Source organism: Bos javanicus, chromosome 10 (assembly GCF_032452875.1).
Source record: "Bos javanicus breed banteng chromosome 10, ARS-OSU_banteng_1.0, whole genome shotgun sequence".
NCBI classification, from domain to species: domain Eukaryota; kingdom Metazoa; phylum Chordata; class Mammalia; order Artiodactyla; family Bovidae; genus Bos; species Bos javanicus.
The window spans coordinates 91936537-91952508 of record NC_083877.1 but is presented as its reverse complement, the minus strand read 5'-3'; the positions used below and the strand labels follow the sequence as shown (position 1 = coordinate 91952508).

Here is a 15972-nt window from a genome sequence, read left to right as displayed (position 1 = left end):
ACTGTACAGCCCTGTTCCATAGTCTTACAAGCATTTCCTTACTGCATGGACACCTCCATCCTCTACTCTTCAGGAAGACTTTTAGCTGACACAACTTTAACCACAATATTTTCCCCTCCCTACTTTGTTGCTATTGACATTGAAGATATTGGATACAGTATACAAAAAAAGCATAGCCCCTCCAAGTCCTTTTATTTATGTATTTATTTATTTTTTGGTCATGAGATATACACTTTCTATAAAGTGCTGTTTCCAAAGAGTAAAAGGGGGGACTTCCATGGTGGTCCAGGGGTTAACAATCCACCTTGCAGTGCAGGGGTACAGGTTCGATCACTGACTGGGGAGATAAGACCCCATATGCTGCAGACCAACTGAGCCTGTGCGTTGTATGCTGCAGCTGGGACCGGATGCAGCCAAATACATAAATATAACAACAACAAGCGAGTAAAATGAACCAGAACTTCCATTGTCACACGGAACTGAATCAGACCAAAACCTTAATGGATTCTCCCATGCTTCGTAGAGCACATTTCAGAACTTTTGGCTTTGTTGTTTTACATTCCAGGGACTGAGGATGGTTTTGAAATGGCAACTTGGTTATGGTACATAAGAAGGCCAGCCAAGCATTAAATGGGGCATCTGGAGAGTCTGGAAATAATAACAGTTCGTTTTAGCCAAACTCTGACACAGAACAGATAAATCTTTGTTAGAGATTTACAAGCCGTACTGGGACAGAGACCCTCCCAGCTAGAATTGTGGTCACTTTACCCTCCTCACAGTAACTCCTAGGGGATGAAAAGCTCTGGAAGAAGATACGAAATCTTGTAAATCTGGAGACTGCCCCTTTTGCACAGTGTGCACGTGGTTTTGCTCTTCTTAATAAAGCTGCACAGCCCTCAAGCTGAACAGCTGGTGGATGGTCCCCGCATGGAAGCTTGCCCTTCCCGAGTCAATATCATGCCCATATCGAGGGTTAAATCAGGCCAGATCTCACAGCCTCTCGGACCCACTACTGCTGCGGTGAAAACAGATAATGTGTGATCCAGGCTTTACTCTGGTTTACCAGGTATTACACATGCATGCCGGGGAAGGCAATGGCACCCCACTCCAGTACTCTTGCCTGGAGAATCCCATGGACAGAGGAGCCTGGTGGGCTACAGTCCATGGGGTTGCTAAGAGTCGGACACGACTGAGCGACTTCACTTTCACTTTTCACTTTCATGCATTGGAGAAGAAAATGGCAACCCACTCCAGTGTTCTTGCCTGGAGAATCCCAGGGACAGAGGAGTCTGTTGGGTTGCCGTCTATGGGGTTGCACAAAGTCGGACATGACTGAAGCGACTTAGCAGCAGCAGCAGCATGCATGCCACCAGCATGACCTCACGTGATCCTCACAGTCACTCCATGATGTGCATGGGGCTAACATGCCTTGCTAGCTTGTGCGTCAAGTGAGTTGAGCAAATAGTCCCCCTCACCAGTGAGTTGGTGGAGAGCTAGGATTATTTATGTATTTATGCCTATGCTGGGTCTTCATCACTGCCTGTGGGCTTTCTCTAGTTGCGGCAAGCCGGAGCTATTCTCTAGTTGCAGTGCACAGGCTTCAAATTGCGGAGGCTTCTCCTGTTGCAGAGCAAGGGATCTAGGCACGTGGGCTCAACAGTCGTGGTGCACAGGCTTAGTTGCCCAGCAGCACGTGGGATCTTAGTTCCCAGACCAGGGACTGAACCCATGTCTCCCACACTGGCGGCAGATTTCCAACTGCTGGACCACCGGGGGAATCCCTGGAGAGCTAGGATTTGACCACACATCTTCTGCCTCCAAGTCCAGAGTGGGTTGGGAAGAAACAGCTGAGAAGTAAACTCTGATAAACATAAGAGGAAGAATAATTTTCTTCTCTCATATAACCTTTTTTCTTCTCATCAAGTTTTCTTTCTTGGCATATCGGTTAAATGTTTAATGGAGGTAGAGAATATGATTATAAGAAACACCATTACAAATGGGATATTGTTTGAGTTCTGCAGTTTCCCTATAACAAAGAAAAGTCCTTAGCATAAATCCTGGCTCTTAAAAGAATGAGAGTTATGGATAATGGCTCATGCATTTCTATTAAGTCACCTCTTTGTCCAAGTGTGGACTGAGATCACCACAAGATCCGGAAGGGACAGGAACATGGTGTTCCTCACCCAACTGGCTAGAAATAGTCTTACTCATGGGATGGGTATTCTTAAGACCTTTTGACATGGGAAAGTAGTTCTGAAGCTCTAAGTCTCTGAGAATAAGTATGAATGTTTTTGGTGCTCGGATCATTATATCTAAGGTGCAAGGCATTTGGACAAAAGTGGGGGTGCTCTTTATACCAGTGCATTAAGGTAAATCCATCCCCAGAGACAGCGAGCAAATTAATGGTTGGCAGGGGCTACGGAGAGAGCAGGAATAGGGGTTGATCAGTACAGATCACCTTGAGAGATGAGAGTTTGGAACTAGCGGTGATGGCTGTAGACATTATGAATGCACTAAATACCACTAAATGGTGCACTGTATGAATTTCACATCAATGAAGGCAGGTGGGGGGAGGGGAGGGAATGGAAAAGGACCAGATGTAGGCCATTAACCTCAGAATAGTAGAGAGAGCCTTGGATTTAGAGTTAGGAGACCTGCGTTTGAATACCCTTTTTCACTTATACTTGTTGTGACATAAAAGATAAGAGAGGTGACATTTCTTAAGTCTCTGATTCCTCATCTAAAGTGGAGTCAAACAACTACCTCACACGGCTACCATGAGTCCTAAACAAGATACAGGATGTGAAAACTCATAGTTTCGGGCTGGACACGGAGCTGACACGCAGAACATCATGTAACACGAGAAAACAATGTAACAGCGATGGGCTTTTTAAGGCAGGACAGAAAACCCACTGATTTCATATGATATCTCAAACTGTTACAACATGTAACTTGGATTAATAAACCATAGTGGATAAAAATGTTGACTATTTTCAGAAGTCTTCGCTGAAGGACTAGATGTTTTTGAAACTTAAGTTTTCTGGCATCGAGGCATTAATTTAACCCTAAAAATGACTGTAATGGCCAATTCTTCACTCTAGTGCTGTGTTTGAATTATATTGAGTTACTCTATCTCATCAATTTAAGATGCACATTAAAAAGAAAACTTTATTATCTCTGAAACCAAGAATCCACTGATCAAAAGAGAGGCTGGATCACCCTAAGGAAATTTCTACAGTGCCACCCTAGAGGTGATTCTCAGCAACCAGTGGACAAGGTGACTCCTTCTATGGATGCCAACCAGTGCTGATGCAAAGGACATGAGTGAAACGTCCATGGTGATAAGGATTAAAGCCAAAGAAGGGCTCCTTCTCATCAAAGCTAGTCAAGATACCGCCTCTGTCACTGCCTGACCTGCCGACAGCAGAGCCTTATGCTGTACCATTAATAAGGCAAATTTGCTCAGAAAACAGCCAGCCATTTGCTGGCAGTTTGGTTGCATTGGACCCTTTCCCTGCTGTAGAAAGTAGTGATTCATTTAAAAAAGAATCTTTATGTTGGATTTGGGTTTGCCTTCCCTGACCTCAATGCCTCCACCAGGGCCACTATTCAAGGGCTTCTAAAATTCTTATACAGTTCATCTACCACTATGAACTCCTGCACAATGTTGAACAAGCAACTAGTACAACACTGCAACACAACATTCAACCAAGAGACACATTTCATGGCTGAGAAGGCACAACAAAGAGAGCACGACCGCCACCCACTAATTCTACCCTGTAACTCATCAGGCAGAAGCAGACTGCCTAATAAAATGAGGGGCTGGGCCATTAAAGGCTCAGCTAGGTGAGGCACAGGAGAGCCTGGCGTGCTGCAGTCCATGGGGTTGCAGAGTCGGACACAAGAGAGCGACTGAACCACAAGGTTGCAACTCGGAGGCTAAGTCCTGCATGGTTGAGGATCTGACCTAATGAAGTACACACACGCTGAACTGACAGCTGCTGTATGCTATCGTGTTCTTTAAAGCTAGAATACCTGGATCTGAAGAGCTAGGGCTGTTGGTAGGATTGGCCCTTCTCACCATCACCATAGTGACCTACTTCCAGAATTGGAACTTCTCAATTCCTTCCAGATTAGAGGTCCTCGTTCCTGGATGGACAGATGACTTCCATCAAGTCAAACACAGTGTTCCTGATGCTAGTCATTTGGGCTCCTCATCCCAGTGGATAAATAAGAAAATAAAGGATTTTCTCTACTGATGGGAATAATAGAACTGTGAGAAGCTAGGTGGCTGCTACGCACTACATTAGCAGCTGCAAGGAGTATGGACTTTCACTGGGACATATTGTGGTTCTTCTGTGGCCAGTGATAATTGTGAATGAGAAAAGGCGGTGACTGTAGCTGATAAGGGCAAGGCAACTAAGGGTTTAGAACCTTTGGAGGTGCAAGTCTGAGTCTTTCCACCAGCCCTTCACCCCAGCCAGTCTTGCCCTTTCTCTCTAAGGGTGAGAGAAATCTAGAACTGGAGTTGCAGAGAGATGATAACTATCAATTATAAACTTGGGATCAAACACAACAGAGGAGACTTCCACTCGTGTCAGAAACCCTCTTGCATTGTTTTTGTAAAGACTGCATCTTGAAGGGAGTTCAGTGACTGGTTGGACTTGTATCTCCCTCTCTCTCAGGAAAGAAGTAAGAGTATCTTATTTGAACAAAACTGAAGATCACATGTTTTAGTCTGGGAGCAGGATATGATGGGAAGCTCTCAGTGGCGCAGAGTGAACTTGCAGGAGACCTCTTATACATCACTTGAGATCCTCTCAGCCTCCTTTTCTAGCGATGCTGCAGCCAAGAGTTCATGCAGAAGTCAACTAGCTTCCCCCAGGTACACCGTGACACTAACGCATCTCAGCTCTGTGTCACACTCCTCTTGCCTTCCACCCAGGGGCTTTTCTGTTAATATAATATCTGGAAACCCTTTTATCATCCATGCACAAGAAACCCAGAAGCTTGGTGAGTTAAACACCCTGACCTATGGGGGATTTTTTTTTCCCTTGTAATTTGGAAGGGGTTTAAAAATCCTTACTAGCTTCCTATCATTCAGAAAACAAAACATAATAATATTATATACATGTTTGTGTATATAGGCTTCTCTGGTGGCTCAGCAGTAAAGAATCTGCCTGCAATGCAGGAAATACAGGCTAGATCCCTGGGTTGGGAAGATCCCCTGGAGAGAGCAATGGATAAAGGAAAGGATAGCTTTTAAAAATCTTTTTTCTCTCTTTTTAACCATCTGACTCTCAAATTCAAGCAATCTGCTTCTTTTGAAAAACCTTAAGCAAATAATTTAGGCTTTCCAGGGGGCACCAGTGGTAAAGAACCCACCTGCCAATGCAGGAGAAATAAGAGACATGGGTTCAATCCCCGGGTTGGGAAGATCCCCTGGAGGAGGGCACAGCAACCCACTCTAGTATTCTGGCCTGGGAAATCCCATGGACAGAGGAGCCTGGCGGGCTACAGTCCATGGGGTCACAAAAGAGTCAGACACAACTTAGCGACTAAACAACAAATGTGTGTACAGTGTATATGTAATAATGACGTATAATATACCTAAGTACAACAGTGATCTGCCCCTCTGTAATTGCTCTGGTCTCATTTCCTACAACCCACTCTCCTTCAGCCACATTTTCCTCCTTGCTACTTCTTAAACCTCCTATGCATGTTCTTCTCACATCCCCCCCGACTGTGCTGCTGCTAAGTCACTTCAGTCGTGTCCAACTCTGTGCGACCCCATAGACGGCAGCCCACTAGGCTCCCCCATCCCTGGGATTCTCCAGGCAAGAACACAGGAGTGGGTTGCCATTTCCTTCTCCAATGCATGAAAGTGAAAAGTGAAAGTGAAGTCGTTCAGTCGTGTCCGACTCTAGCTACCCCATGGACTGCAGCCTACCAGGCTCCTCCGTCCATGGGACTCTCAAGGCAAGAGTACTGGAGTGGGGTGCCATTGCCTTCTCCGCCCTGACTCTGGGTCTCTGCATGTATTCAGAATCTTTCCTCCCCTAGATATCAGCTTGGTTTAAGTTATTTTTTTCTATTTTGGATCCTTCTGGTCTTTACCTAAATGTCACCTTCTCAGTGAGGCCTTGTCTAACCATTTAAAATGTAACTTCCAGCACTGCTTCTCCCTCTTCCTTAATTTTTCTCCATTACACTAATCGCCACCTGACATTCTATGTGTTTTCCTTATTTATTCATTAACTTGTTTTTGATGACTACTTTTCCTGCTAGAATGTAAGATCAAGGGGGTCATTTATTATATATCTCCAATGCCTAGAATGGTACTTACATATAAAAAGTGATTGGTGAAAAAAGAAAGAAAGGGAGAATAACTAACTAGAGCAAATGCCATTTATCCAGAAGTAAGATTTCTGGCTATCTCAAATCTCTGGAGCGTGGCCATGAAGCCAGAAATAACTGAAAAGGATGTTGAGAGGAAAACCGAACGGCAACCCAGCCCACTGAGGACTTTGCTGCCGGAAAGCCCACCAGTTACCCTCTCCCTTTAAAGTCTGTGTATTCGCATGTCTACCTCCTTTCCCCAGAGTTAGCCTTCTAGTTTTTCAGCTCACAAAAAGACTGAAATAACAAAATATAAGTAGCACCTGGCAATAAGAAGAGGCAATTTCAATCCCCTAACTGGAGTTGAGTAATCATGATAACACTCGGGTGTGGGTAAAATTAAGCTAATGCTTGCAAAATGTAAGCCAAGAGCTTCGTGTATCATATAAACACAGGGATTGTGTTTTTGAAAGAAAAAATTGGGACACAGTGAGTTCTTTCCAGGTGCAAAATGGGTGTGGGGAGTTTAGTTAGGATGACGATGAAATATTTGAATTTCTGGACTATTCTGATGGTAAAAAAAATCTAGGGCATATTTACATGTCACTACATGTAAGACAGTAACATTTATAAGATGCTTGAAAAATCACAAATGCCTGCTTGTAATTTTAAGAGGAGAATTGTTTTGAACATTTCTGGAACACCCTAAATGTCCTTAAAGATTCATACAAAAATGAAGCAAAGTAAGTAGTCTGACATCTAAATGGAACCTTTTAAAATCCAATGTGTAGCTTTGAACAAATGGGACCACTTTGTTCATACTTGAAATTCTCTTCAATGACTTTTTTAATTGCAGTAAAGAAAGGCCAAAGATGAAAGAAACACACTAACCAGCTTCAGTGAAAATGGAAACAGGGTCAGTGTGGAAGATTTAATGTCAGATATGAGGCCTAGACTCTTGTAAAATCTGGTTTTAAACTATTGAAGAATAACCACATTCAGTGAACTTCTAGCCTATTCAAAGGACAGGCTAAGTGGGAGGCATCAGAAAGTAACCATAATAATGTATTTTGGAGAAATATATCACCCCCGAATGTCAGTAAGTTTTTAAAAAATATATATTTCAGCATTGTTTGCAGTAAAATATTTATAACAAAAAGAGTTATAGTTAACACAAAATGTATACTTAGGGTCACACAAAAATCCCAAATTATGCCCAAATATAATTTCTTTGGTGATTTGGCTATTTGTCTTATTTGAACTCAGCCTGTTGGAACGCATAAGAGATTGCTCTTGCAATTCCAATTTAAAATGTTTTATTGAGTAATTTATTTCAACCTGTGATTTAAGTTGAAAAGAAAGTTATTTTTTGTACTGAGTTTACTTGTCAGTGCCTCCTGTGAGCCAGTAACTGTTCTCAGCATTTTATATACATTGCAGGGGAAAACTGTGCTTCAGGGGCAAATTATACATTGATTCAGAGCACATTCTTCTAAGATTTCGAGTGGGATTCAACCAGAGCTATTTTACAGCTCTGTAGGTTGTAGATAGCTGACAACAGTGCAAAATAATTTTGTCTGTAGACACACAAATTCTGTCTGTTAGAGCTTTACTTGACTCTACAAAGGAAGTTAGTTTTGACAACAAAAGTGGGAGAGGGGAACTACCTCCCTCTTCTTACCCCCAGCAGCCAGGACATTAGCAGGTCACCTCTGCCAGACAATCAGATGTTCTCATATAGGATATCACTCTCTGGCTGGCGATTCAAAGAGGCAGGGACGATTGAGAGATGACTGGTGGTGGCACATGGAGAGTGTAGTGGCTATACAGCCGGGGGCCCAGCACTTCAGACATCCTGTAGTTGCGACTGTGGTCTTGTCCATGGAGTGGTTCCCAGCAGATGGTTGGCGGTGGCTCCGACTTCCTGCCTGCCGTGTGCCTTGGCCTATTTTCAGAGCCTGATTCTACAATGATTCTGTAAATTATATGTAATTCTTTCAAAACATTTCTTTTCTCCTTAAGCTAGACAGAGTGGGTTTTCAGTTACTTACCAATGAAAACCTTGAGTGTACCCACGCACAGAGAATAACAGAGAATAAATCGTGGAGCCTGGAGGCGTGGGGTGACGCTGCCTTTATAAGATACATAGTATTGATCCTTGCTTGGGTGCCGAAGCAGAGGGTTTTGCTTTAGGTTGGGAACCAAATGTTATTCAAGTTATGACCACTAATTGGGGCTAAAATAATTGTGCAATGTAGACTTAATCCACATGTCCCTGGGGGTAGAACAGGTGTGACGCGAAGATATTCAAGATTATTTTGGGTGGAGTGTCCACGTGGCATTAAATAATAGTGAATCACACAGGGAGAAAGTGATTCCCTTTCCATTGTCTTTCAGTCCTGATATCAAGAAGGACACCATGGTGGATTGCTATCTCTTTGCTATTTCTTGAACACCTATTACTCTTCCTTTATAACAAAGAAAAAGCTGCCCGAGGCTCACAGCATTCACAGACAATAGTACTGAGCTAGAATAGAATTACATTTTGTTTTTGCGGTGTTCAGTTTTCTGGTTACCCACTGTTTGGAGCAAGTCACGCAAATTTCCAGTTAAATTCACAGCATAAGCCTTCTAAACAGATTTCTTTTAGTTAAAGAGGTGAATCAGTCTAAAAATATTGAGTAAATCACATCACAAGTAGAGCACAGATAAGGCAGCACACTTGAAGACGGTGAGTTACTGTCTTCCTTTTAGAAAACACCAGGATAGACCACTAATTGGAGCCACAGATCCAGAATCCAAATGACTTAAAAACTGAAGCAAAATTCAGAATTCAGAAACACAAGGTCCTCCAGAACCCTGACTGAAGGCTGACAAGTACGTGATAGACAAACCGTTATGCCACTGAAGCGCTGGACTCTGGAAGGCAAAAGATAGAGGGGGTGGAGGCAGTGATTGTCCCCACCACAAAACGAAAAGCAGGTGGGTCAACAGGGCAAGGCAAGGTAAAGCAGCATTTTCCTGAGGAAAAATCCACACAAGCCCAGAACAGACATCTAACCCCATCCACCTCCTCATCCAGAGAAGGGACGGTCTCACATCAACATTTAAATTCTGAATTTTATTCTGCTTGTTTCATTTAAGTTAAGGAACTTCATTTAAGTCAGTTGGAAGGAACAAGTTTTTCAAACCACTTGTACATCAAAGGTTCTAGAATGTTCCACCGGGGAGTAGGCATGTCAGCTGTCCATCACTAGTCACCTAGTGAGAACCACTGTTATAAAGGGAGGGTACGGTGCCCACTGGGGCAGGGGTGAAGTGGAAGAAATGATTTAGAACCACTGCTTCAGTGACAACACAGATGGTATAACTTCCGTCCAGACCACCTGGCAGGTGTGTGGATGATGAGGAAAGAGGCCATGTCTTCAGCACCATGCTATGTGGATAGAAAGCAGCTTCAGGAAAAACTGCTCTTGGCACCAGGATAATTTGCAACATGACTAAGCAGTGGTTAAACAGCATCTATGTTTGAAAATAGGGGTTACCACCAGATTGGGTTTTTAATGACAAGGATCTGGTCTGTTCCACCAGGGAAAGCCTTCTATGATAAAACTTGGATGTGGTCTTTCTTTTCCACCCTCCCTCCCATCTCCTGTCTCTTCCTTTCCTTCCCCTTTCTTCCCTTGTTTTCTGTTCTTCCTAACTCCCTATTTTCTGAGTGACTGCATATTTCTCAGGCCAACAGCCCCCAAGGTTATGTGTGGCTTACTGGACATCTCAAACTTCCGGACTTCTTTCTCCAAAGCCTCACGACCATACTGAGTAGAAAGAGCTGGCGGGGTGAGACCCACTTTCCACCGCCAACGGGGCCCCAGGGCATAGCTCTGTGGTGTACCTGGTACCACCGCTTACCAGCTGTGTGACACCGAGCCAACTGCTTCATCTCTCTTGTACCTCAGGGTTCTCATCTACACAATGAGAGTAATAAAATCACCTGCTCTACTGGATTTTGTGAGGATTCAGCGAATTAGTTGGCATAAAGGACTGGACTGAGAACTGCCCATAAAGTACCATACTGTAATAGGCACTCTGCGAGTGTTAAGTTTTGCATATTTGACTTCTCTTATAAGCTTGCCTTTCACAAAAGAGTTCTACTGCCCCCCAAAGATTTAAAAATCATTTTGCTGCTTTTGCCCAGGGTTGCGGTCACCGTTTACATTAGCATACCATTCACCCCATACTTTTCATCCATTTTCTCTTCTCCATCTCATGATAACGTCAATCTTCAGAAGAGCGCCCCTCCTGCCCTGCTTCCCGCTGTCTTCCCATCGTTTTTAAGGTCAGACTCTCCCTACCACTGTCTCTATCTAGGGAGTCAGTGGATTCAGACAGACTGGTCTCATTGCAGACTATTCTTATCACAACACAGGCATCAGAAGGAACCTGATGGAACTCTCGCTTCTAACCTGAAGGAAACGTGTGTCCTCCCACGTAAATTATCTCACCTAATTTCACAGTTAGCCACAGAAGGGGAAAGAGACATGTATTCCAACTCTGATTCCATTGCTCCTTCTCTGACATTACCTTTCTCCTCATCGTTCAGAGGAAATCAAACAGGATGACTCCCACTTCCCTTCCGTGGCCAGAGCCACCCTGCTCTTCAATGACTCTTGAAACCCTGCTCCCTTAAAAGAAGTCTCTGAAGCCATGAAGCCTCTGGTCTCCATTCCCCCCAACACACGGTGGACAATCTGAGACCAGCGTATCTGTTTGTTCATTCATTCACCTAACAAGTTTTGTTTTTGTTTTTGAGCATTAAAGTAGTTCTACAGTTAAATGGGGCTTCCCTGGTGTCTCAGTGGTCAAGAGTCCTCTTGCCAAGCAGGAGATGGGGGTTTGATCCCTGGGTCAGGAAGATCCCCTGGAGAAGGAAATGGCAACCCACTGCAGTATTCTGGTCTGGGAAATCCCTTGGAGAGAGGAGCCTGGTGGGCTATAGTCCATGGGGTCACAAAAGACTCAGACGTGACTTAGTGACTAAACAACAATAACAAGGGCTGAAAGACAGGGTCCCTGGGTTAGACGAGTTCATTTTCTTCTAATACAGGCACTCAAAGAGATAATGAGTTACAGAAAACCTGTGTGTTGGGGTGAGGCTGGGGTTCACACGCAGGATGCTGTCAGGGCTCAGTGAGCTCACAAAGCTCACTGAGCCTAGGAGTCATTGGCCAGGAGAGGCTTCCCGAAGGGAGTTAACTCCCAGTCTGGACCTTGGAGTAGGAATCAGCCAGATGAGGAAAAGGGAAAAGTCGCTTTAGGCAGAGGGACTAGAATGCGGAAGGAAAGGCAAAAGCAGCTTGCGGGAGCATAGAACTTGAGGGAAAGTTCCAGAAATTCTGTTCAGTAGCAGAAACTCTACCCCTGAAGTGTGACAGACTATGAGCCATGAGGTCTGAAAAACTGGACTAGGTCTCAAAGGATCTTGTAGGCTGTACAAAAGAACTTTATCACGGGAGCTGCAAGGAGTCAATGCAAGGGTTCCATCAAAACATCAAGATGCTAAGAACAGCTTTTATTCTGGGGTGGCAGCATGGGCAATGAAGCAATACTTGGAGGCTGCACAGAAGTACATACTTGTGCTGAAACGTTCATAACCTACTGCTAATTGCTGGAGGGAATTTTAAGCACAACTTCGCTATTGCTTTCCATTTATCTACTTGTGCTTACTGACCTTAACTGGTTTTAACCAGTTAAGTAAATAGGAAAACAAGATTGTCTTTACTATTCTTTCTTAGCATTCTGTTTCTGATGACCCAAAAAAGTCTTCTCTTGATTACAAACATCCTCTCAATTGTCATTGACTTAAATGAGTGTTAAGGAACAATGGGCTTTCCTTGTGGCTCAGATAGTAAAGAAGTGAAGTGAAGTAGCTCAGTCGTGTCTGACTCTTTGCAACCCTGTGGACTGTAGCATACTAGGCTCCTCCGTCCATGGGATTCTCCAGGTAAGAATACTGGAGTAAAGAATCTGCCTGCAATGCAGGAGATCCAGCTTTGAGCCTTGGGTCGGGAAGATCCCTTGGAGAAGGGAATGGCAACCCATTCCAGTATTCTAGCCCGGAGAATTCCGTGGTCAAAGAGCCTGAAGAGCCACAGTCCTTGGGATCCCAAAGAGTCAGACACGACTGAGCGACTAACACTTTTACACACAAAGCTTATTTAACATTAAACTTCTAATTTGGTAACATATAACATGCAGATAAAAATATATTATTTGAAATTTCATCTCTTTTTATCTCTACCGTGCTTATCCAAAAGGAGATTTCTGGATGTGCTACATAAGTGGATGTGGCTTCCCAGGCGGCTCAGTAGTAAAGAATCTGCCTGCCAATGCAGGAGACCTGGGTTTGGTCCCTGGGTTGAGAAGATCCCCTGGAGAAGGAAATGGCAACCCACTCCAATATTCCTGCCTGGAAAATTCCATGGACAGAGGAGCCTGGCGGGCTATAGTCCATGAGGTTGCAAAAGAGCTGGACACGACTTAGTGACCAAACAGCAACAAGAAGTGTGTAGTTCATCATTGAGTAAGTAACGCATATACTTCATACAAAGTATAAAGGGTATTCCATACGGAAGGTGTTACATCTGTAGATTCAACTAACCCTGGATTGCATATACTCAAGGGTAGGGTAGAGGGCATTCCAGAAAGTTCCAAAAAGCATAACTTGAATATCCCCCACACTGGCAACTACTGACACAGCATTTACATTGTTTTTAACATTATTTACATAACATTTAGACTGTATTAGGTTTTACAAGTAATCTAGAGGTGTTCTAAAGTGTACAGGAGGATGTGCATAGGTGATATGCCAATACTCCACTTGAATATCCTTGGATTTTAGTATATATGGGGGTCCTGGAGCCATTGGCCATGGATGCTGAAAGACGATTGTAGTTTAAAAAGAGCCCTGATTAAATTCCATCCACTATTTGATGAATCAAGAAACCTACTAAGATAACTTCTCATCTAGAAAGACTATAAAAATTGAAACACTTTTTTTTTTTGCAGTTTTTCATCACCCAAAATAAGATCAGAAAGATCAGTTCTTGAGTTGTCAGCAAGCTCGTTTACATTTTAAGTAAAATTGAGATTCTGGCTCAGGCAAAGTGCAGAAAAACAACTCTCTTAGAAAGGAAAACTGTCACTTTTCATCTTGTACTAAAGTTTTGTTAACTTTTTCTGCGTTGTGAGTAACTGGGGTATCATCAACCCCACGTTTGGTGAATGGAGTGTTTACTCACTACACAGACACACACAGACACACACACACACACACACACACACACACACACACAGACACACACACACACACACACGCCCTCTGGCCTGTTCTCAAGCTCTTTTTACGCACTTCCAGCCTCCTTCCCCAGCTGCCTGGGACCCTGGGTTCCCCCTGTCCTCCCCAGGTACTCACAGGGTCTGCGTGCTGGGGGGTAAGCTAGGGATGCTCTGGATGTCCTTGCAGGTGACTCTGAAGTCGTCCTCCTGGCGGCATTCGCAGGGCGGAGACGGACACCTCTCCCCACCGAGGCTGCTGGGCAGGACCAGAAACAGCGCCAGCCGCAGGAGGGGCGTCGGCCGCATCGTCCTCGGGGCCCCAGGCTACCTCTGCGTGCTCCGCGATCGCCTCCCTCTCATCTCTCTGCGCCTCGGGCTCCTCGGGGCCGGGAGAGACGGCGCGGGGCGGGAGGGAGGAGGGCTCGATGGGGCTGTGACTTCAGCACCAAGCCGGAGGCTGGAGAGGGCGCCGAAGAGGCACTTAAGGGCTCCGTCGCCCTGGCAACCCTGCGCCCAAACCAGCTCCCCGGCTTCGCTCTCCGCGCCCCCAGCCTCGTCTGTTCCCTGCCTCCCTCTGCCCTCCAACCTGCCCCCACGCGCTCTTCGCCTCGCCTTCCTCCAAAAAGCCTGGTTTGGATTTTCCCTCCTTTGCTGGTCCCTAAACCCAACTGGCCACCCCATTTTCCCGTGTGGGGCGCGGTCCCCAGGGAACTGCCTCTCCGGATCCACGCGCACGCACCCTCTCTAAACTGACAAAGTTCCAGTGGAACGGACTGTCCTCCTGGGGAGGACCCGGGTCCCGCAGAACTTCAGCTCTCCCTGGCCCAGGGCGCCTCTGCCCGAGGGTCCGAGGCAGGCACGCGTGGCCGGCCAGCCCGCGATGCGGCCGGGGCGCGCCTCTCGCGCAGGATCCTCGCGGGTCCCGCGGGGCGCGCGCCGACACTCGCGCAGATCGCAGCGCGGGCTGGCCGGGCGGCCCGGCTCTCAGCGCGGCGCACGGCCCGGCAGGCGATGGACTCTGGCGCCACCTGGTGTGCAGACCCGGGGACGAAGGAAACTGTTCAGTCCAGTTCAGCCGCTCAGCCGTGTCCCACTCACTCTTTCCCACCCCATGGACCGCAGCACGCCAGGCCTCCCTGTCCATCACCAACTCCCAGAGCTTGCTCAAACTCATGTCCATCGAGTTGGTGATGCCATCCAACCATCTCATCCTCTGTCGTCCCCTTCTCCTCCCGCCTTAAATCTTTCCCAGCATCAGGGGCTTCTCCAATGAGTTAGTCCTTCACATCAGGTGGCCAAAGTATTGCAGTTTCGGCTTAAGCATCAGTCCTTCCAGCGAATATTTAGGACTGATTTCCTTTAGGATGGACTGGTTGGATCTCCTTGCTGTCCAAGGGACTCTCAAGAGTCTTTTCCAACACCACAGTTCAAAAGCATCAATTCTTCGGTGCTCAGCTTTCTTTATGGTCCAACTCTCACATCCATACATGACTACTGGAAAAACCATAGCCTTGACTAGAGGGACCTTTGTTGGCAAAGTAATGTCTTTGCTTTTTAATGTGTTCTCTAGGTTGCTCATAGCTTTTCTTCCAAGGAGGAACGTCTCATCCCCTATCATCCCCTTCTCCCCCTGCCTTCCCCAGCATCAGGGTCTTTTCCAATGAGTCACTTCTCATCAGGTGGCCAAAGTATGGCAGTTTCAGTTTCAGCATCAGTGCCTGTGGCTTAAACGGAACTCGGAATCCAGTGCTGTGATGCTGGAGTTGAGTCCCACCTGATAAATTCTTGTCTGCCCAGGTTGAAATTCTTGTAGACCCCATGGATTCCCCCCAGAAGATGGGAAGAAAAAGAAGACTCAAGGGGAAAACTATTGTCTATTCATCATTCTTCATGCAGTAACCAACAAGATAATTCAAAATAGAAATTGGATTATGCCTGTTTCTCTCTTAAAAGCTTTCCTGTTGCTTACTAATTCTTCTTGAGGTAAAGGGAATATCATTTCACATATTACATGCTTCCACTTATATGAACTTCTGGGATGGGGGAGAAGCTATGGTGAAGAAAATCAGAACTATGGTTAGGGGAGATTGGAAAAAGACAGGAGAGAACTTACGGGGGTTATAGAAATTTTCTATATCTTGACTGGACATAGGTGGATGCATACATTTTACAAAATTCACCAAACTGTGCAGTTTAAGTATGTGCATTTCAATTTTTGTAATGATTTTATTCATATTCCACCCAAACTGGAAACCACCCAAATGTCCTTCCACTAGGTAATGTATAACAAAGAAT

At 45.2% G+C, this 15972-nt stretch overlaps 1 protein-coding gene across 2 annotated transcripts in view; it reads right to left on the bottom strand.

Moving 5' to 3' along the window:
• Positions 1 to 14402, bottom strand: part of TSHR (thyroid stimulating hormone receptor) — a 154520-nt gene extending 140118 nt beyond the window's left edge. For both annotated transcript variants that reach the window (XM_061429621.1, XM_061429622.1), the window contains exon 1: positions 13814 to 14402. In XM_061429621.1, coding sequence (XP_061285605.1) covers positions 13814 to 13983 — 170 coding nt within the window. In that variant the 5' untranslated portion in view covers positions 13984 to 14402. The remainder of the gene's footprint in view (positions 1 to 13813) is intronic.
• Between the last annotated feature and the right edge of the window lie 1570 nt (positions 14403 to 15972).